At 38.8% G+C, this 21,947-nt stretch overlaps 1 protein-coding gene across 1 annotated transcript in view; it reads right to left on the bottom strand.

Annotated features, from left to right (window-relative positions):
- Positions 1-212: 212 nt before the first annotated feature.
- Positions 213-21,947, bottom strand: part of LOC119521308 (gastrula zinc finger protein XlCGF7.1-like) — a 22,278-nt gene continuing 543 nt past the window's right edge. Inside the window, exons 2-3 of the mRNA XM_037819431.1 lie at positions 8,901-9,027; positions 213-3,612 (exon numbers count right to left, since the gene is read on the bottom strand). Of these exons, the coding sequence (XP_037675359.1) occupies positions 2,663-3,612; positions 8,901-8,949 (999 nt within the window). The 5' untranslated portion in view covers positions 8,950-9,027 and the 3' untranslated portion in view covers positions 213-2,662. The remainder of the gene's footprint in view (positions 3,613-8,900; positions 9,028-21,947) is intronic.

Here is a 21,947-nt window from a genome sequence, read left to right as displayed (position 1 = left end):
TTGCTTAGTGGGTGCAGTTTCTTTTTGAGGTAAGGAAAAAGTTGGAGTAATGGATGTTGGTGATGGTAGCACAATATTGGGAAAGTAATCCCAAGTAATTGTACACTTGAAAGTGTTTAATTTGGAAAATTTTTAGTATATATATTACTATAATAAAAGTTTTTAAAAATTAAAAACCTTGTGAATCTCCTTGCATCTTTTCTAGGGTTCAATCCATTAGAGAAAAGCCAAATCCACAAATCTCTGAGCTGATTTCTATTCTACCTTGCAGTTTTGCTGAGATGGCAGAGGAACAACAATCTTAAGGTTCCTAGAATTCCTATGGTTTAATTAACAGGATCTGTGGGACACACTTTTAATCTCTTTAGAGGGCCTTTTGTTTGACTGAATGTATTCTAAGGCATGAACTTTGATCTTTCTGAGATGCTAATAAAAATTTTACTGTTGCACCTTGACTTTATCTTTAGATCAGGCAGGTATTGCACAGGCGTATGTGATTCAATGTATTTGTAAATGCTGAGTTGTGATATTATAGAACTGAAATTCAGGATGTCATTTCAATGATCTAAACTTGGGGAACTACCTCTCATTCTTAAAATTTCAGCTCAAGCGCCAACTTCTCTGTAAATCTTTATTTACCACTTATCACTTGATACATTTTATCTATTTATTTGCTTATTGTTGGCTTTCCCTCCTTGGCTATAAGGGGAGGCACAATTTTCTTCACCACTGAATCCCTAAAGCCCACATTTTAGAATGCTGCCAAATGTTAAACACAGACATTATGTGAATACATACCATTAACTACATCTACCAGAGAAAGCTGAACACGTTAAGTGAAGAGTAGAAAGTTCACCTCAGACTCACAGGAGGTCTGGACTTCAAACAGGGCCCCAACTTTCTCTTTCCTTAGCAAATGCTGCCCCCAATTATTAAGAGAATCAAACATTCCAGAATACCTCTGCATGTAGATTACACTTTTTCAAAAAGCTGAGTACCCAGAAGGATATACTGACAATAGTTCCTGTGAGGTTCTATAAAGTCATAAACTAAACATCTTTAAACTTTCTTATTTTAATGCTGGAGGGCACAGATCTGGTTTATTTGTAGGGTTTTACTGAAGTTTATCCCCTTAAAATGTGGACTCTCTTTATTGTGGAATTTATCTTATGTGGTTAATAACAGTGCTTTTGGCCAGTTCTCCCTTTCCATTTTTCTGTAGGTTGGAAATTTATGAAAAATAATAGTAGAAATCTTGGTGGATGTCATTCTTTCTACAACAGAGCATTTTATATTCACAACTGTATTATTACACAAGCACTCCCAAATACATTAAATCATTTAATGTAATATTCTCAGTAGTGTAATCCCCATATACTTTTGAGGCTATTCTATTGCTTCTATTAAACATTTAATTTGTTCCACTGTAAACAGCTTTATACCCAGAGAATATGCCTATGATTTATTTTGAACATTTACTGTAATATTTCCCACTGGGAAATATTCTTCCATAATAACATTATGAAATAAAACTTCTTTAAAAAAATGCTATCTGTTATGGCTATTTCTGGTCTACAACTCCAATCTTAAAGAAATCCCAGATGCAAGTACACCCTGTTTCCTGAAAGTTGAAATGATCAACTCTGTTTTTACTGAACCTGAGAAATGGATTTTGGACCTTTCCACACTACAGCTGGAAATGTCTGTTACCATTCTTACCAAGTACTTTCTAAACACATTAAATAAAAATTCTGATATGTAATGTGGTTGTTCTTCTTGAAGGCATACCTAAATTAGAACATTAGTAAGTTTTAATTTATGTATTTTCTGGTATAACTAAGCTATTTATTTATTATATTCTGTTGAGTTTTTTCTTTCCACATAAGGCACGCCTTCAAGTAAAATGCTTTAATCCATCTACTGCACCCATAAAATTTTTTTCACATGTAACTTGTCTGATCAAAACAGTTTTCTCCAAATTCACTGGACAGAGATTTCTTTCAATATAAATTCCTTGATATTCAGTGTGATTAAACTTCTTGCTAACAGCATTCCCAAATCATAGCCTTCATTCCTGTACACATTCCGTGGCATACATTGTCATTTGTTAGTAAAGTCTTTCACTGTTACAGTTATCTAATGTTGCATAATAAAATTAGCACAAAACTTAGTAGCTTAAAACAACAATAGTCATTTGCTTATCATGGTTTCTGTTAGTAAGGAATTTGGGAATGGTTCAGCTGGCAGTTTTCACTTGGGGTCTCTCCATACGACCAAGTTGCAGTCATGCTGGCTGGGGATGCAGCTATCTGAAAGCTTGACCGGGGATGGCAGATCCACTTCCAGGGTACACAAACATGGTAGATGCTGTCGGTTGGGGGCCTTATTTTCTCTCCATGTTGGGCTCTCCAGGGGGTTCTTGCATGTCCTCAGGGTCTCATTCCTTCACCCAGAGCTAGCAATCCAAGTGCTCTAGATGGAAGCTGCAAGAGCTCTTATGACCTAGTGTGGGAAGTCACTCACCATCACTTCCAACATATCATACTGGCCACACGCACTCGCCCCAATTCAGTTCTGGAGGGCTTCACACATGGGTATAAATACCAAGAGTCCTGGATCATTGGGGGCCATGAATATTGGCTATAAGAAGCACACTACATCCTTAGACTTCCTGCCAAACATGAACTGTATAATGTCTCATGAGATTTGATTTCTGGAGAAAGGCATACCCACATTCACTGCATACATAAGGTTTCTCCCCTGAATGAGTTTTGAGATGTTTTTTGAGGTATGCCTTCATCTGAAAGGCTTTTCCACATTCACTGCATACATAGGGTTTCTTTCCTGAATGAGTTCTAAGATGTTGATTCACATGTGCCTTATTACGAAAGGCCTTCCCACATTTACTGCATCCATAGGGTTTCTCTCCTGAGTGTGTTTTCTGATGTCTGTTTAAATAAGATTTATCACTAAAGGTCTTCAGACAGTCAGAGCAAGCATAGGGTTTCCCTCCTGTATGAGTTCTCAGATGTCTGTTAAGGCTTGACTGATCTCTCAAAGCTTTCCCACATTCATTGCATACATAGGACTTCTCTCCTGTATGAGTATTATAATGTCTGCCAAGATCTGCCTTTGTTCTAGAGCCTTTTCCACATTCACTGCATTTATAAGGCTTCTCGTCCGTGTGAGTTTTCTGATGTACATCCAGGTGATGCTTCATAGTGAATGTTTTTCCACAGTCACTACATCTATAGGGTTTTTCTCCTGTATGAGTTCTCAGATGTCTGTCAAGTTCTGACTTATGGCTGAAGGCTTTTCCACATTCATGACATACATGACATTTTACTATAGGGAGAAGTGATTTCCCACGTTTACTGATTTCCTCAGTTTTCCTTTTTGCATGGATTTTATTCTGAATAAGTAAATCTGAGCTATGTTTTGAACTTTTCCCATGTGAGTTACATTTATGGAATTTTTTTCTTATGGGACCAAGGTTTATACCAAGATAAAGTGTCTCCCTAAATGTATCACATTCTTGATTTCTCTCCATATTTTTAAGGGGATCTTGATTCTCCTGGTGCCATGTTGCATGAATGTCACTTTGCCAGACTTCTAGAAAGAAAAACAACAAATTCTTCCATAATAACATTATGAAATAAAACTTCTTTAAAAAAATGCTATCTGTTATGGCTATTTCTGGTCTACAACTCCAATCTTAAAGAAATCCCAGATGCAAGTATACCCTGTTTCCTGAAAGTTGAAATGATCAACTCTGTTTTTACTGAACCTGAGAAATGGATTTTGGACCTTTCCACACTACAGCTGCTAGCCAGAGACACTTTTGAAGGGAACAGGATGCTGAAACAACAGAGAGTTAAGAAAATTCTAGTGATGTGCAAGAGAATGGGAAAAGAGAAAGGGAGAATCAAGGGACAGCAGCAGAGTGGAAATCTTTAAATGGTCATTAAAAAATAGGATGAGTAAAGATATCTGATGGAGTCAAAACAAAAAGTCTTAATCCTCCCCTGTCAGAGGACAGACGGGAATCCTTGCTGGTCTGAAGGCATTGCAGGGCCCTAAGAAAATCTGCTTTGTTTACCCTAATTTGGAAGGATTTTAAAAGCCGGAAGACCAAGATGACAATGAGAAATCTGATCCCGAATCAGCTGGGTGAGGGTCTGGCCCATTGATCAGGATGACGACTGAGAGAGGCCAGGGTCTCTGAGCTCAATCACCAGGTGGGGACCCAAGGCCACATGCACATATAGGGGTAAAACCACCAACGGGTGGAGAAAGACTTCTTGATATGGGACCCCAATGCACCATGTTTCTAAAATCTGTTGGTGAAGTCCTAACAGAGGTGAAAGTTACACTGGGAGGATATAGTTCATAGGATTAAGGCGAAAGTTTGCAACACAATTTGAATGTCTGAATGGACTTTATGTGAAATGGTTGTCTCTCCATTACCTGAATGCATTACAGGAATGGGCACAATGTGTCACTGGGTAACACTCCCCTATATAGGGTTATAAAACAGAAGGCATGTAAATTTGCCCTTAGGCCAAAATTAATTGGACATGCCTAATGGGACCAACAGAACTGTCTGAGCCCATTTAGGTTGTTAATTTTAAACTACAGAATAGAATACTCATGGACAAAAAGAGATTACTAGTTTAAACAGTGACATGTCAGCAGCTGGACTGCTAGTACCAAAAAATTCTCTGCATGATAGCCCTGTGTGGACTACAGACTGGGGCTTACATGGATGTGTTCCTAGGTCTAAAGAAATCCAAGACAGCAGTCCAAATTGTTAGAGTATTTTCTGTTCCAGTCCTTCTGTAGAACACTGCCTCTGCATCTACCACTGGGTTTGCAAAGACCAGTCCAAAGTAAGTGTTTCTTCCTGTCCACACTCTTTGCAGCCTCCTAGCACCTCTAGCTTCAGCTCTGTGTTCCCAGGGAATATGCACCACAACCTTCTGCAGTCTCTATCTCTGTGCTGACAGGGAACAATACTTATTGTCATTTTGTGCCTCGGTGGGTGCAAGAGAAATATACTGAGAACGAGACCACCTCTGAATTGATGAAGCGCCCTCGTTTCCACTCATTTCATGAGCCAATGTGGTCATCTAAAGTGAGTGCACCAGGACAATCACCTCCCAGTTTCAGTCAACTCCCGATCCTGGAAGAGGGTTCCTCTGATGGGACTTGACATGTCCTACTTTAACGTGCCCTGTATGCTCCTTGTCATAGTCCAGTTTTCCACTGCCCATCTGCCCAGCCATATGTCAGCCATTAGCCACCAGCCATGACCTGATAAAAATCCAAACTTAGGAGGAGTTGGCGTGTAGTTAGGCCCAACAAGCTGATTTTATTTTTTTTTTTTACCTTCTTCAATCTGTCTGTCCTAGTTAGGTGGCCTTCCAAGCAGGATGCTATCCGTTCACCCTGGAACTGCCATCCATATGCCAGGCAGCTCTCTGTTGGTCAACAGAGCTGTTCACAGGGCACTGTCCATGGAGCCACATGACCCAGCAGCTCCACAGTCGGCCCCAGGAGAAAAGAAGCCACCTGCTTACGAATATGACAAGTGCCTAATTGCTTTCCCTGGAATCCTGTTGCTACACATACCATTTCCATTTTATTAACTCTTCTGGGCACTGCCTGCCTTTAACTACAATGCTTCTCTAACTTCACTTAAGACATTAGGGGTATTTCATGTTTTCAGATTTTATGTTCTTCAGTCATATTCACAGGGACAGTTCGATTAAGCAAATGATGTGGATTATACCACAGCATCTGGAAATATTCTTGTCCAAAATCCCAGCTGTCATCACGGGATGGCATTCATGGGTTTTTGTGTTATGTTGATGTCTTGAGAGAGACTCAGGGGAAAAGATGATATTGTCTCTTAGCTTAATTATACCAGATGCCCAGAAGAGTGAAGCCACATGCTTGCCATGAATACCCTTCTTGGGATCCTAAAAACGTCAGATGGAAGCCTACAAACCTGAGTGGCATCACTCTGGGAGACATTTTGGTCATATGATTTGTTAATGACTGAGTGGACTCCAGTAATGTGATCGTTAGCATCATCTGACTCATTTTTCAGGTTACAGCTACTATCATACTGTGTTCCTTTGTAACGCTAGATTCATTTGTAGGATTCAACTACTTTAGTAAGTAATTCTTATTATAATACTGATATCAAATGTATTGAGAGAATAAGTTGAAGCTTCCTCAGGAAGTAACACCAATGAACAATGACTGGCCTGAGAAAGAACTGGATTTAGCTAACCATAAGCTAATTTCTATGCTAAAAAGTACTGTAAATTTATCATAAGGTACAAATAGTGGTAGACCAAAAGGGGAAAGGAATGATTGAACCAGTGAAAAAATATGAAAATGTATGTAATGGCTTTATAGGAACGGTTGTTTCTTTAAATCTATCCTTAGCCCACACTGGCTCCTCCAAATGTCAGGCATAATACTGACACTATCGCCATATCTGTATTATAAATGTTATGCTAAAGTAGATGCTGATACAAATAAGATCATTTTACTTTAAGTAATCCTAGAGCAAGGGCCAGGGGGTGGCCCATGCAGCAAAGGATTAACCTTTCCCAAATAAAGATAAGACCTTCTCCCAGCCCCTAGGAGGTCACCTCTAAGCACCTGGAGATGTGTGGGGAACCAAAGATTAATATCTGAGAGACCCTGAATGCTTTTGATCACGTAGCGTAGTCTAGCTTTGTGTTTCAAACAAATAAATAATTGGAGCACAGATGCATCAGCACCCACTTGACACATGATGCTGTGGGTCCCCTGCTCCCTTAAATCTTAACTTTGTGTCTGTGTCTCATTTCAGCATCACCCTGTCAGCAACAGAGATGCCCACCTGTTAAAAGTGCCTTTTATTCACCTGGAAGCCTCGGACCCCACCAGATAGTCTATGATAACCATGTCATTTAGGGTAGGGGCTTTGGGCCATGGGGTATCAACTTGACCTCTAAAGGGGCTGCAGATTAAGGTCAGTCATGCCAGCAGTCACTCATGCCCGTGTGACCAAGCCCCACTAAAAAGCCTGACACCAAGGCTTCCCTAATTGGAAAAACTCCACGAGTGTTGCCACACACTGATACTAAGAGAAGAAAGAGCTGTCTGCTTCCAGATTGCACTGGGAGAGGAGAAGTGAAGGTTTACGCCTGGTCTCTCCTGGATTCTGCTCTCCACACCTCTTTCCTCTGCTGTTAGTCTGTGTTCTTTCACCGTAATAAACCGTAACCACAAGCACAAGAGCTTTTCTGAGTTCTGTGAGTCCTAGAAAATCATTAAACCTGTGTGTGGTGTTTGGGACCTCACAAACTGTGCTCTTTCAGAGTGTTTCAATAAATGAGGGAAGAGTAGAAGGTGGAAATACAACCCTTTTAAGAACCTTAACCTGGAGGAGCTGTATTTATGCAAGGATGACACTTTCACAGGAGTCAGAAAGGCCCACTAAGAAAATGCAGCAATCATTTCAGAGTTAACCATTTAAGGGCAGTGAAGGGGTACAATCCGTATTGAAGGTCAAGTAGAGAAGGGGAATGTGGAGGGTGTGGGAGGTGGGAGGTTTGGTCAGAGATGAAAGCAACAGGGATTAAATCTAGAGTTGTACTAATAAGGTAGCTGCTAGCCTCATGTGGCTATTTAAATATAAATGAAGTAAAATTAAATACAATTAAAAATAGAGTTCCTTAGTCCCACTAACCACACCACAAGAGCCACATGTGGTTAGTGGCTACCATATAGGTCGGGGAAGAGAGAACATGTCCGTCAGTGCAGGAAGTTCTTATGGACAGCACTGAGACCAGGATAGGTATGAGGGGAACATTTCCCTTGGCACACCAAGCAAAGAGGAGAGTCCTAATGGGGACTTCATCATCCAGGTATTTGAGGAACTCAATGCATCTGTTCTGAGCCACCTCCAAACTTTAGAAAACGTTAACGTGATTTCTCTACACAATTTATCAAAAACTAAGCAAGGCAATTTCACTAACTAATGGGATATTTATTTTGCTGCCCTTTCTACTAGCTATTGTCCCCCAATATTTGTTCTCCCTTTTTCTCTCCTAGAACCCCAAATTTGTTGCTGAGCAGAAGGCTAAGCAGAATAAGGACCATGTTTCCTAGCCTCTTTTGCAGCTATCTGTGAGTATATGACTATGTTCTGGTGGATAAGATACAGGTGCAATAGTGGATAAAACTTCCATATTGGATCTTTCCCCACTTTCCACTGGCTGAAATGCAGATGTGGTGGTAAGCTATTTTTGATGATGTGGATGACAGCAACATTAAGGGAAGGCAGAGCAAGAAAAAAGGTACCTGGGACCCTGACATGAAACTACTTTAAAAGTCATGAACTGTTTATATCTAAACTATATAACCCGAGAAAGAAATAAGTTTTAGTCTTGCTTCAGTCACTATTATTGGGATTTTTGTCATGGCAACCAAAATCATACTGCACCCTCACATATAGATGGTTCTCTATCACTCACCAGGACAGCAGTGACTTCAAGTTTCTCTACTCTCCATTGCTCTTTCCCTCTTTCTAACTTGAAGGTAACATCTAGTTTGGTTACCATATAGCCTGTTAATGGGAAATCACAGATTTGGGCACAACTGCTCAGAGCCTCAGTATCAGTGGCTAAACAGCTTGTACCTTAGCAAAGTAAAGACATATCAATTGACAGTTGAGAAAACATTTCCTCTGGAACCAGGCAGGAACTAAAAATCTTTGACCTTGGAAACTCAAGTAAAAATATCCACAAGTCCTTTAGCAGATCCACAGCTTTTAGCAGCTAAAAGAGGAAAGGACACTGACTAGAGCCTCTGAAATGACACCAGGGAGCTCTCCTCACCTAGTGACACCAGGTTGCTATAGTTCTCCAACATCACATCTTGGTACATGTCCTTCTGAGCAGGGCCCAGCAGCTGCCACTCCTCCCAGGTGAACTGCACAGCCACGTCCGCAAAGGATATTGACCCCTGAAACAAAACATTCCTGGTAATTGGAATTATCGCCATACAATCTGGAAAAGATGTTCCAAACAGTTTCTGATACATTCTGTTGAGTTAACTGAAATGCCACCCATTTAACTGGTTTCAGATTATATTTTGTTGAGATTTTTAGTTCTTAAAAATACCCTTCCAGTATTTGTTCATGTTCCACACTCTCCCCCAGCTTCCAGCCTCACTGAAGATAAAGCCAAAAGCTTCACAATGATCTGTAAGGTCTCTTCTCAACCACTCTCTCGCTCACTCACATTGCCCTGTCTACACTGGCTTCTTTCCGTTCCTCAAACATTCTAAACAGGCTCCTACCTCGGGGCCTGTCTCTTGCTGTTCACTCTGCCTGGAACGCTTCTCCCCCACAAAGCTAAATACCGGACTTCCTCCTTTCCTTCAGGACGCTGCTCTAACATCACATCAGTGGTGATGTCTTCTCCATATAAACAGCACCCACACACACACCCTGCTTCTTCCTATCACCCTTATTCTGCCTGATTATCCTCTGAAGCCTTAACCATCAACTAACACACCACATACTTGCTGTTTTAATTATTTATTGTTTGTCCCCAAACCAAGAACTAGAATGTAAGATCCATGAAAGCAGGGAATTGACTGTTTTGTTCTTTATTGTTTCATCAGCAGCTGGAAGGCTTTATGGCACAGACTAAATGCTCGACGAGTATTAGCTGAATGAATGAATTTGTTCACTTATTCTTCAACAAATGGGAATCCAAAGAGGCTCTCTATAATTCCTCTAACTAAATCAAAATCAAGCTGCTATAAAATTATTGAGCACTCACTTGCCACCTCCTCCTTAATGCTAGAGATGTAAAACTGAATAAATCAAACCTCTGACTTAAGAAGCTAGTTATGAGACAAGAACAAAGAAATACGAATACGTGCAAATGAAAAAGTTAGTATGGGGTTCCTGATACAATTATATTCAGGATATGGTGTGAGAACAAAGAAAGAGAAAAATTCTACCTGAAGGTATAATTTTAGGCTCCAGAGAAGAGATGAAGTGTGTGCCTCCTTGTGGTGTCTGGCACAGGAAGACAGAGGGAAAGTCATTCCAGAAAGCTGCAGCATGACCAAAGAGCCAAGAACAAAAACAAAAACAAAAATAGAAAAACACAGTGATTTCAAAGAAATGTAATCAGTGCAGTAAGACTTGGCAAATAGGAGAAAAGGTGTGTGGGGAAGTCAATAAGAGAAATGGCTTCAGAAATAGGGTGGGTCTTCACCATAAAATAGCTTTGCGCTTTAAAACAGTTTAGTGGATAAGCAACTGATGTGACTGAGGTTGAGTACAAATTCACTAAAGTGATAAAGATGGCAAGCTCCCTTTCTACCCAGAGTCCCTTGGAAAGACACAAAATACATTTATTAAAAATGATAAACCCACACCACCACTGGAAAACATGGCAAATGCCATCTAGAAACAAGATATTTTAAGCACCTCTTACAAGACAAAACGCAGAGAGAGGCTTCAGTCTTTAGTAATATTAGATAACTCGGAAATCCAGATTTTCTAGTATTAGGTAAAATATATACTAGATATTTACATATATATATATATATATATATACATATTTACTAATACCAGGTAAGCTATATAAATACTAGGTAAAATATATAAAATATATAACTTCCTTTTCTAGCTTAATGTAGTCAGACAACCTACTCTGATTACAATGCTTTGGAATTGTTGCTACTTGCTATATGGCCTGATATATGGACAACTTAGGTAAATTTTCCACTCACACTTAAAATGAACGTGTACTCTGCATGGAGCTTGCCCAGCTTTTATATAATAATTAGGTCAATTTACTAACTGTGCTGTTCAGGGTTTCCACAGCTTTACTGATCTGTGTGTTTGTGTGTGTGTGTGTGTGTGTGTGTACGTGTGTACTGCTGGTTCTATCAGTCACTGAAAGAGATATATATGAACTACTAGGATTCAGACTTGCATTTTTCCTGTTTTAGGTGTGCTGGTTTTTGTTTTATAAATTTTGAATTTATGTAGCTAAATGCATGAAATTTAGAATTCCTTTATCCACCTGGCGAATTTAGCCTTATTTCCAGTTAGACCTTAGAGTCCTTTATGTCTCATATTAGTATTGCTACAACAGCTTTTTATTAATGGATTAGTGCTTGGATGGTATACCTTTTCTATCCTTTTACTTTCAATCTTTCTGCATTCTTATATTTAAAATGTGTCACTTATAAGCAGGATAATTATACCTCGATGTTTTAAAGTTTATATAGATAATCTTTGTCTTCTAATTGGAGTATTTCATCCTTTTACAGGTGTGATATAATAACTGATATACCATCTTACCACTAATTTTCTATTTTTCTCACTTGTTTTATGCTATGCCTTCTAAATCTTCTTTAATGCCTTTTCTTTGAATTTTTAATTACTCCAGATTCCCCTGTTTTGGTATGCATTTTTAAATGATTTTTAATGGTTACTCCAGAGCAGTGGTTATCAAATGAGGGTGATTTTGTCCCTAGGGGACATCTGGCAATAAAGGAGGAACTTTGGTTGTCACTACAAGGGGGCACTACTGCCATACAGCAGGCAAAGGCCTGCAATGCTGCTAAACATGCTACAAGGCACAGGACAGCCCCCCTCCCAACAAAAATGATTTGGGCAAAATGTCAACAATGTAAAGTTGACAAATGCTGCTCTAGAGCAGTGCTGTCTGATGAAATGCTCTGCAATGATGGAAATGCTCCTTTGCTTGGTCCAATATGGTAGCCACAAGCCACATGCTTAAAATATGGCCAGTGCAACAAAGGATGTGAATTTCTTATTTTATTTGTTTTTCATTCATTTCGATTTTAATTAAAAAAACCCAATGTGTCTAGTGGCTACCACAATGGCTCATGCAGCATTAACAATTACAACACAATTTTAGATTTATCACATCTAACAGAAATTAGTATTGCTTCTTATGGATTTGAGAAGTACAAGAGGACCTCTTAAATTATTTTTATTTCATTTACTCCCCTCTTACTGGATGGTATTGTTGATCTGCATTTTAATCCTACATAGATTTAGAACTTCACAAAACATCGTTATTGTTGTTTCCACAGTCACTAGTCACCTTAATTTGTCTATGTGTTTATTCTTTCTTTTTCATACCTTCCTGCATGTCCTTGCTTCAATCTGGGAGAATTTCCTTTTGCCTGGGGTGTTTTCTTTCCCTTCAGTATTTCTTTTGCTGCAGGTATGTGGTGATACTCTGTTTTTACTTGTTTAAAAATTAATTTCTTGAAATTATTTCAAAATTAAAAGTAAAGAATAAATAAACACAACATATTATGTCTCAGCTTAAAAACTAAAATACTATGATACTGAAGAAGAGAGGCTTTGGATAAAATTAAGTATTTTTCTTTTACAAAAATGACTCTCTGCTCACCTTGCTGTGAAAGTCAAACATGAAGAAAGGATGAGATAATGTGCTATCAATTTTATGCCAAAAACACCCAATCAATATTAGCTATGTTCTTGGTTCATGCTAAGAATTAGGGCTTTATTTCATTTATAAGATTCACTTTGTCAAATGTAATATAAAGTAAACTTATTTTCATAAAAATTAGTTTCACTTTTCAAGATAAACTAGCACTCACATTTTCCCCCAGTTTTAACCATGAAATATTTGCCCTAATTTTAGGTGAATTCATGTTAGGTGATTTTTTTCAAATACAGTTATCCTCATGCAAACTGAACTTTCTAAACATTTCTCCATTTATTTTAAAAACAAAAAGAGGAGGTGACACCATCAACCTGGCAACGTAAACAGCTACTGAAAACTCCTCTACAGAGATGCAATGGAAAAAAGGACAATTCTGAATTGTTCAAAACTCTGGAGAAGGATGTAGACTGGAGAAGGACCCTGCAGATGTCAAACTGAAGAAAGAGAATAAATATCAGATAGGAATCTTCTGTCCCACACCAGCAGGACCTCTCCACCCCCCCTCACTCAGGCTTAGTGAGGGAAAGGCACAGAATCAGCAGACAGGAACCTGCCCACCAGGGACACTGATTTTAAAATATCTCACAGCAGTGAAACATACCCCAACTGTTTGAAGACCCAGGGTTTAGGGGAGGACTTTCAAGGCCCAGATCAGTGAGGGACAAAGAGACTGAGAAAACGTGAACAGAGACAGCATTTCCAGCCCTGGGTCTGAAAACCTGAAAACCCTTCCCACACCCTTGAGGGACGCAGCAGCCGGTGACCGTTTCCTTGCCTTGGGGACGGCTGGAGTACTGGGTCAGCTAAGGGAGTGCTCTGCCACAGGTGTAGCCCCATGCTGAGCCAGATTTGGGCCAGCAAAGTGAGGGCATAGGAATCCCGCAGTTCCAGCCCACCTGTGTAGACTCAGCCTGTGCTCAAAGGCAAAGGAGCCTCTGAGGATTAAGCTATCAAACAGGACCATCTGCTGGACAGTCCAGTAAGTGCAAGGGAATAGAAACCGTTTTAAAAAATGGCTTCAGACCTTTTATTTGGACCACAGGAACTGATCTGCATGCCCACACAGAAACCTAGCCTGGATTTGGTTGAGAAATATGGACAACCCAATTGTCAAAGCAGGGCTCTAAAACAAGCTTAAGTCTTGCTGACCAGCAGAAAACAGAGCATTACTGGAACCAAGAGATCTATATTACCACACACAGTGAACTTCCTGGGGTGCCCAGTGCCTACCTACCATCGCTGAGTCAGCCAAGCCCCCAACAGGGACAAGGTCTGCAGAGAATTAAAGGCACCTGTGACCCCTCTTTACACCAGTGGGGCACTGTGGGCTGACAAATGCCACCTGCTGGGCAGAATAGGAAAAGCATCAAGCCTAGAGGCTCTGCAGGAGGGTCTGACAACCTGCAGATTCTTATTCTCAGGGAAACTCCATATGCCCCTCCTGAGACCTAAGCCTGTCTGGACTGGGAAAATCTGATTGGGGTCAATCATATCTGAGGAGACTCTCTCACAAAAATGTCACATAGAGGCAGGACAAGAACTAGAAAAACAAAGGGCGAAACACTCCGATAAACTAAACAGACATTATGGTAGAGATCTAGAATAAGTTGAACTGAATGCCAAAGAACAAATGGAGAATGAAATCAACCATCAAGAAAACCTTAGGTAAAAGAGTGAAAAGAAGCTCCAGAATAAATTAATCAAGAAAACCAGATGCTGAGACAGCTTAAGATAACCAACCATATTAGGAAACACAAAAATATGGACCAACCAAAGGAAGAAACTAACACTTCAACTGATATGCAGGAATTGAAACAACTAATTAAAGATGTTCAAACAAATCTCCTAAATCAATTCAATGAACTGATGGAAGATATGGCAAAAGAGATGAAGGATATAAAGAAGACACTGGGTGAACATAGGGAGGAACCTGAAAGTAAGAAAAAACAAATGGCAGAATTTATGGAAATGAAAGGCACAATAGAAAAGATGAAAAACACAATGGAGACGTACAACACCAGATGTGAAAAGGCAGAAGAAAGGATAAGTGAACTAGAAGACAGGACATCTGAAAGTGTACACATATAGGAAGAGATAGGGAAAAGAATGGAAAAATATGAGCAGGGTATTAGAAAGAATGCCAACATGAAGTGCATGAATATACATGTTATGGGTGTCCCAGGAGAAGAGAAGGGAAAAGGGGCAGAAAGAATAACAGAAGAAGTAATCACTGAAAATTTCCCAACTCTTATGAAAGACATAAAATTACAGATGCAAGATATGCAGCGTACCCCAAACAGAATAGAACACAACAAACCTACTCCAAGATGCTTACTGATCAGCCTGTCCAATGTCAAAGACAAAAAGAGAATTGCGAAAGCAGCAAGAGAAAAGCAATCCATCTCATACAAGGGAAGCTCGATAAGACTATGTACAGAGTTCTCTGCAGAAACCACAGAGGTGAGAAGGCAGTGGCATGATACATTTAAGATACTGAAAGAGAAAAACTGCCAACCAAGAATTCTACATCTGGCAAAACTGTCTTTCAAAAATGAGGGAGTGATTAAAATATTTTCAGACTGAGAGACACTCAGTTTCTGAATATGAGACCAGCACTTCAAGAAATACTAAAGGGAGTGCTAATGACTGATAGGAAAAGAGAGGAGAGAGAGGTTTTGAGAAGAGTATAGAAATTAAGACTATCAGGAAGAGGGGGGAGAGGGAGAGAGAGAGACAGAGAGGGAGGGAAGAAGGGAGGGAAAGAAAACAAGATATGACATATAAAATCCAAAAGATAAAATGGTAAAAGAAAGTACTGCCCTTACAGTAGTAATATTAAATATAAATGGATTAAACTCCCCAATAAAAAGACACAGAATGGCACAATAGATTAAAAAACAAGACCCATCTATATGCCATCTACAAGAAACTCACTTTAGACACAAGGACAAAAACAGGCTGAAAGTGAAAGGTTGTAAAAAGATATATCATGCAGACAACAATCAGAAAGAAGCAGGAGTAGCTATATTAATCTCAGACAAATCAGACTTCAAATGTAAAACAATTAACAGAAACAAAGAAGGACACTATATATTAATAAAAGGGACAATTCATCAAAAAACCCTAACAATCATAAATATTTATGCACTGAATCACAGTGCCCCAAAATACATGAGGCAAACACTGCTCAACACTGAAGGGAGAAGTAGGTACTTCCACAATAATAGTTGGAGACTTCAATACACTGCTCTCATCAATGGATAGAACATCTACACAGAGGATCAATAAGGAAACAGATGTTGAATTGTACAACAAATGATTTAGACTTGACAGACATTTATAGATCACTACACCACACAACAGCAGGACACACATTTTTTTCAAGTGTTCATGGATCATTCTGTAGAACAGGCCACATGTTGGGGCATAAAGCAAGTCTCAATAAATTTAAAAGAACTGATGTTATACAAAACACTTTCTCAGAACATAACAGAATGAAGTTGGAAATCAATAAAGGCAGAAGGTTGGAAAAATCATAAATATATGAAGGCTAAATAACACACTGTTAGACAACCAGTGGGTAAAAGAAGAAATTACAAGAGAAATTAGTAAATACCTCAAGGCAAATGAAAATGAAAACACAACATATCAAAACTTATGGGATGCAGCAACAGTGGTACTGAGAGGGAAATTTTTTGCCCTATATGCCTATATTAAAAGAGAAGAAAGAGAAAAAATTGTGGAATTAACTGTCCACCTGGAGGAACTAGAGAAAGAACAGCAAACTAACCCCAAAGCAAACAGAAGGAAACAAATAACAAAGGTTAGAGCAGAAATTAATGAAATTGAGAACAGGAAAACAACAGAGAGAATCAACAAAACCAGAAGTTGGTTCTTTGAGAAAATAAAATTGATGGACCTTTAGCTAGGCTAATAAAAAAGAAGAGAGAGAGAGAGAGATGCAAATAAACACAACCAGAAATGGGAAAGAGGACATAACTAGTGACCCTGCAGAAATAAAGGAGTTAATGAGAGGATACCATGAGCAACCATATGCTAATAAATCAGACAACTTAGATGAAATGGACAACTTCCAAGAAAAGCATAAACAACCAACATAGACTCAAGAAGAAACAGATGACCTAAACAAACCAATCACAAGTAAAGAGACGAAGTCATCAAAACACTCCCAAAGAAGAAAAGTCCAGGACCAGATGGCTTCACATATGAATTCTACCAAACATTCAAGAAAGAATTAGTACCAATCCTTCTCACTCTTCAAAAAAAATGAAGAGGAGGGAAAGCTACCTAACTCATTCTATGAAGCCAACATCACCCTAATACCAAACTCAGACAAAGATATTACAAATAAAGAAAATTATGGACCAATCTCTTTAATAAATATAGATGCAAAAATCCTCAACAAAATACTTGCAAGTCAAAACCAGCAGCAATGTATGCAAGGTTGGTTCAACATAAGGAAATCAAATAATGTAATACACCACATGAATAAATCAAAACAGAAAAACCGCATGATCATCTCAGTTGACACAGAAAAAAGCATGTGACAAAATTGAACATCCTTTCTTGATGAAAACATTCCAAAGGATAGGAATAGAAGGGAACTTTGTCAATATGATAAAGGCAATATCTGAAAAACCTACAACTAAGATCATACTCAATGGGGAAAGACTGAAAGCTTTCCTTCTAAAATCAGGAACAATGCTGCCCACTGTTACCTCTGTTATTCAACACTGTGCTGGAAGTTCTGGCTAGTGCAATTTGGCAAGAAAAAGAAATAAATGGCATCCAAATTGGAGAAGAAAAAGTAAAAATTTCACTGTTTGCAGATGATATGATCCTCTATGTAGGAAATCCAGAAAAATCTATGCAAAGCTCCTAGAACTAATCAATGAATACAGCAAAGTGGCATGCTACAAGATCAATACACAATTAATGAGAAACAGCAACCAAAAGAATCAAGTATTTAAGAATAAGACCTATATAGAGAAAACTACAAGAAACTGCTAAAAGAAATCAAACAGGACCTAAAAAATGGAAGAACATACCATGTCCATGGAATGGAAGATTAAATATAGTTAGGATGGCGATTCTATCTAAACTGATTTATAGATTCAATGCAATACCAATTAAAATCCCAACAACTTACTTTGCAGAAATAGAAAAACCAATAGCCAAACTTATCTGGAAGGACGAGGTGCCCTGAATAGCCAAAAATATCTTGAGAAAGGCGAAGGAAGTGGGAGGTCTCACACTACCTGACTTTGAAGGATACTACAAAGCAACAGTAGTCAAAACATCATGGCACTGGCATAAAGATACATATACCAACCAATGGAATCAAATTAAGTGTTCAGAAATACACCCTTTCATCTACAGACGTTTTATCTTTTGATAACGCAGTCAAGCCAAAGCAACTGGGACAGAGCAGCCTCTTCAATAAATGGTGTTTGGAGAACTGGATATCCATATTCAAAAGAATGAAAGAGGACTCCTATCTCACCCCTTATATAAAAGTTAACTCAAAATGGATCAAAGATCTAAACATTTAGTGCTGAGACCACAAAACTTTTAGAAGAAAATGTAGGGAAACATCTTAAAGATCTAGTGATAGGAGGTGCTTTCCTAGACCATATACCCAAAGCATGAGCAATCAAAGAAGAAATAGATAAATAGGATCTCCTCAAAATTAAACACTTTGGTACATCCAAGGACTTTGTCAAAAAAGTAAAAAGGCAGCCTACGCAAAACCACATATCAGATAAGGTTTTAGTATCTAGAATATATAAAGAAATCCTACAACTCGACAAGAGAAAAACAACAATCCAATTTTTAAAATGGGCAAAAGACATGAAAAAGAAATACAAATGGCTCAAAAACATATGAAAAGATGCTCAATTTCACTGGCTATCAGGGAAATGCAAATCAAAACCACAATGAGGTATCATCTCACACCTACCAGAATGGCCATTATCCAAAAAAACAGAAAATTACAAGTGTTGGAGAGGATGTGGTGAAAGAGGCATATTTATTCAGTCTTGGTGGGAATGTAAAATAGTGTAGCCACTCTAGAAGACAGTGTGGTGGTTCCCCAGGAAGCTAAGTATAGAACTGCCATATGATCCAGCAATTCCATTACCAGGTATATACTCAGAGGAACTGAAAGCTAAGAAATGAATGGACATTTGCAAACCAATGTTTATAGTGGCATTCACTATTGTCAAGAGATGGAAACAGCCCAGATGTCCATCAACAGATGAGTGGACAAACAAACTGTGGTACATACACACAATGGAATATTACACAGCTGTAAAACAGAACAAAGTTACGGAACATATAATAACACGGATGAACCTTGAGGACATCATGTTGAGCGAAGTTAACCAGAAACAAAAGGACAAATACTGGATGGTCTCACTAATATGAACTAACATTAATGAACAAACTTTGAGAGTTAAAGCTGAGAACACAGGTTATCAGGAGATAGAAAGAGCATAGAGATCAGGAATTTGATACTGAAGGATTATAGAATGTTCAACAGGATTGACTGTGTAGATCCAGAAATAGTGCAGCGCTGTGTGATGGTAGCATAGTATTGTAGGTACACTGACCAAAGATGTCTGTGAGTAAAGTTGAAAGAGGAGGGCTGGGGGCATGTATGATACCAGAGGGAAGGATGGATGATAAAGACTGGGACCGTGCAACTGAGTGAAACCTAGAGTGGTCAGTGATGGTGACTAAATACACAAATGTAAAAATGTTTTTACATGTGGGAAAAGAAATGAATGCTAACCTTGCAGAGTGTTGAAAAGGGGATGGTATTGGGGGGGAAATAAAAGGATGATATTCATGGTGTTTTAAAACTTCAGTATTCTAAGTACACTGAACAAAGATGACTGTGAGTACGGTTGAAAGAGGAAGGTTAGAGGTACGTAGGACACTAGAAGGAAAGATAGAAGATAAAGACTGGGACAGTATAACTTAGTGAAACCTAGAGTGGTCAATGATTGTGATGAAATGTACAAATAACAAGACTGTTTTTACATGAGGGAGAACAAATGAGTGTCAACTTTGCAATGTGTTAAAAATGGGGTGGTTTTGAGGAAAAATACAATCAATGCAAACTCAAGTCTACAGTTACATTGTTAATATGCTTCCATTAGTTGTAACAAAGGCAATGTATCAAAGCTAAATGGCTATAAGAGGAGGATATAAGGGAGGGGTAAGGTATTGGCGTTGGTGGTGGTGTCTGATTTTTTAATTGTATTTTATTTTTTATTTTGTTGCTTTTTAGTTGTCATTTTTTTCTTTCTTTTCCTTTTTTCTTTTTTTCTCTTCCTCTTTGTGAAAGAAATGGAAATGTCCTCATATAAATTTACAGTGATGAATACATAACTACGTGATTATACAGGGAGCCAATGATACTTTATTTAGAATGGAGTGTATGGTGTGTGAATAAAACCATCCAAAAAATAAACAGAGGGATACAGGTGATGGAGAAAAGGTGAAGAAAGGGATATACCTAATCACCATTGGTGTGCAAGTAGAATGGTGCAGCCCATCTGGAGGGCAGTGTGATGGTTCCACAGGAAGCTAAGCATGGGATTGCCGTATGGTCCTGCAACGCTGTTACTGAGTATATACTTGGAAGAAATGAAAAGAGGGGCATGAATGGACATTTGCACCGGGGGGTTATGGAGGCAGTATTCACAATTCACAGTGGATGGAAGTGGCCTAAGGGTACATCGACTGATGAACGGAATGGCAAACTGTCGTGGATACATACAATGGAATATTGAGCTGCTACAAGAAAGAATGATGTTGTGAGGTGAATGTACACTGAGAACAGTATGTTGAGTGAAATAAACCAGAAATAAAAAGACAGACTATAATGCCTCACTAATATGGACAAGCTATAATGTGCAAACTCTGAGAATTGAATCTGAGAGCAAAGGCTATCAGGGGAAGGCTTACTGTAAACCTTCTTAGATTGTAAGCTCTTACAGCAATTACATCTATTCCTGAGTTGTAATGGCTATTTCTAAATTCTGAGATGCTGAGCTCTTTGTATACAACCTATTCAGTCCCTGGAATTTCAGATAACTGTGTGACACCTGAGACTCAGAGCCAGAGTCCAGCAGCTATGAATGTCAGCATTACCCCATACAGCAAATGTTAAAGAGTCTGAAAAAAGAGATGAAACTTCAATGAGAGATATGAACGAAATTGACTTGGTTAGGACTAAGGTAAATCAGAATAAAGGGTAAAGGACGATATTAATGGTGTTTTAAAACTTCAATTTCTGTGTGAGTACAAAGGAAGAGACGTTTGTTAGGTGCAAAATCTATATTTTTTGTAATACACTATGTAATTTAACTTGTATGGTCAGTTTATTCAAACAACATAATTATGTGGAACATTGAATAGGGAGTGAAATCTGGTTGGTTTGTACAGGTTAGTGTGAAGCCCTAATATATTCCAGAGTACTCTGAGCAGAAAATAAAAATGTACTTGCAAAGCCCTTCTTGAGGGACTGGGGGAAAATGTGGAAATATTAAACTTCCCCACCTGGGGAATTACTGATATTTTCACAAGCATTGGGCCTACCAATTTAGAAGGATAAACCCTCAATCTTGGGGCTTGCCCTTATGAAGTTTGTTACTGCAAAGGAGAGGCTAAGCCTACTTAAAATTGTGTCTAAGAGTCACCCCCAGAGAACCTCTTTTGTTTGCTCAGATGTGGCCTCTCTCTCTAAGCCAACTCTGCAGGAAACCTCACTGCCTTCCCTACTACGTGGTACATGACTCCCAGGGGTGTAAATCTCCCTGGCAATGTGGGACATGACTCATGGGGATGAGCTTGGCCCTGGCATCATTGGATTGAGAAAGATTTCTTGGCCCAAAAGGAGGAAGAGAAATGAAACAAAATAAAGTTTCAGTGGCTGAGAGATCTCAAATAGAGTTGAGAGGTCATTCTGGAGGTCATTCTTATGCATTGTATAGATATCCTTTCAGTTTTTAGTGTATTGGAATAGCTAGAAGGAAACACCTGAAACTGAACTGCAAGCCAATAGCTTTTCTTCTTGAAGATGACTGTATAACTATATAGCTTACACAGTGTGACTGTGTGATCATGAAAATCTTGTAGCTCCCACTCCCTTTATCCAGCTTATGGACAGATGAGTAGAAAAACAGGGAAAAAAATTAAACAAATAATAGACGGAGGGGAGGGGGTGTTGGGGTGTTCTTTTTTTTTTTACCTGTATTTTTATTCTTATTTTTATTTTGGGGGGATTAATGAAAATGTTGAAAAACTGATTATGGTGATGAATGCACAACTATATGACGGTACTATCAACAGCTGATTGTACACTTCAGAAGACTGTATGGT

Source organism: Choloepus didactylus, chromosome 27, assembly GCF_015220235.1.
Source record: "Choloepus didactylus isolate mChoDid1 chromosome 27, mChoDid1.pri, whole genome shotgun sequence".
NCBI lineage: Eukaryota > Metazoa > Chordata > Mammalia > Pilosa > Megalonychidae > Choloepus > Choloepus didactylus.
Note: the sequence above shows the minus strand (reverse complement) of the source record. Positions and strands in the feature narration are given on the sequence as shown.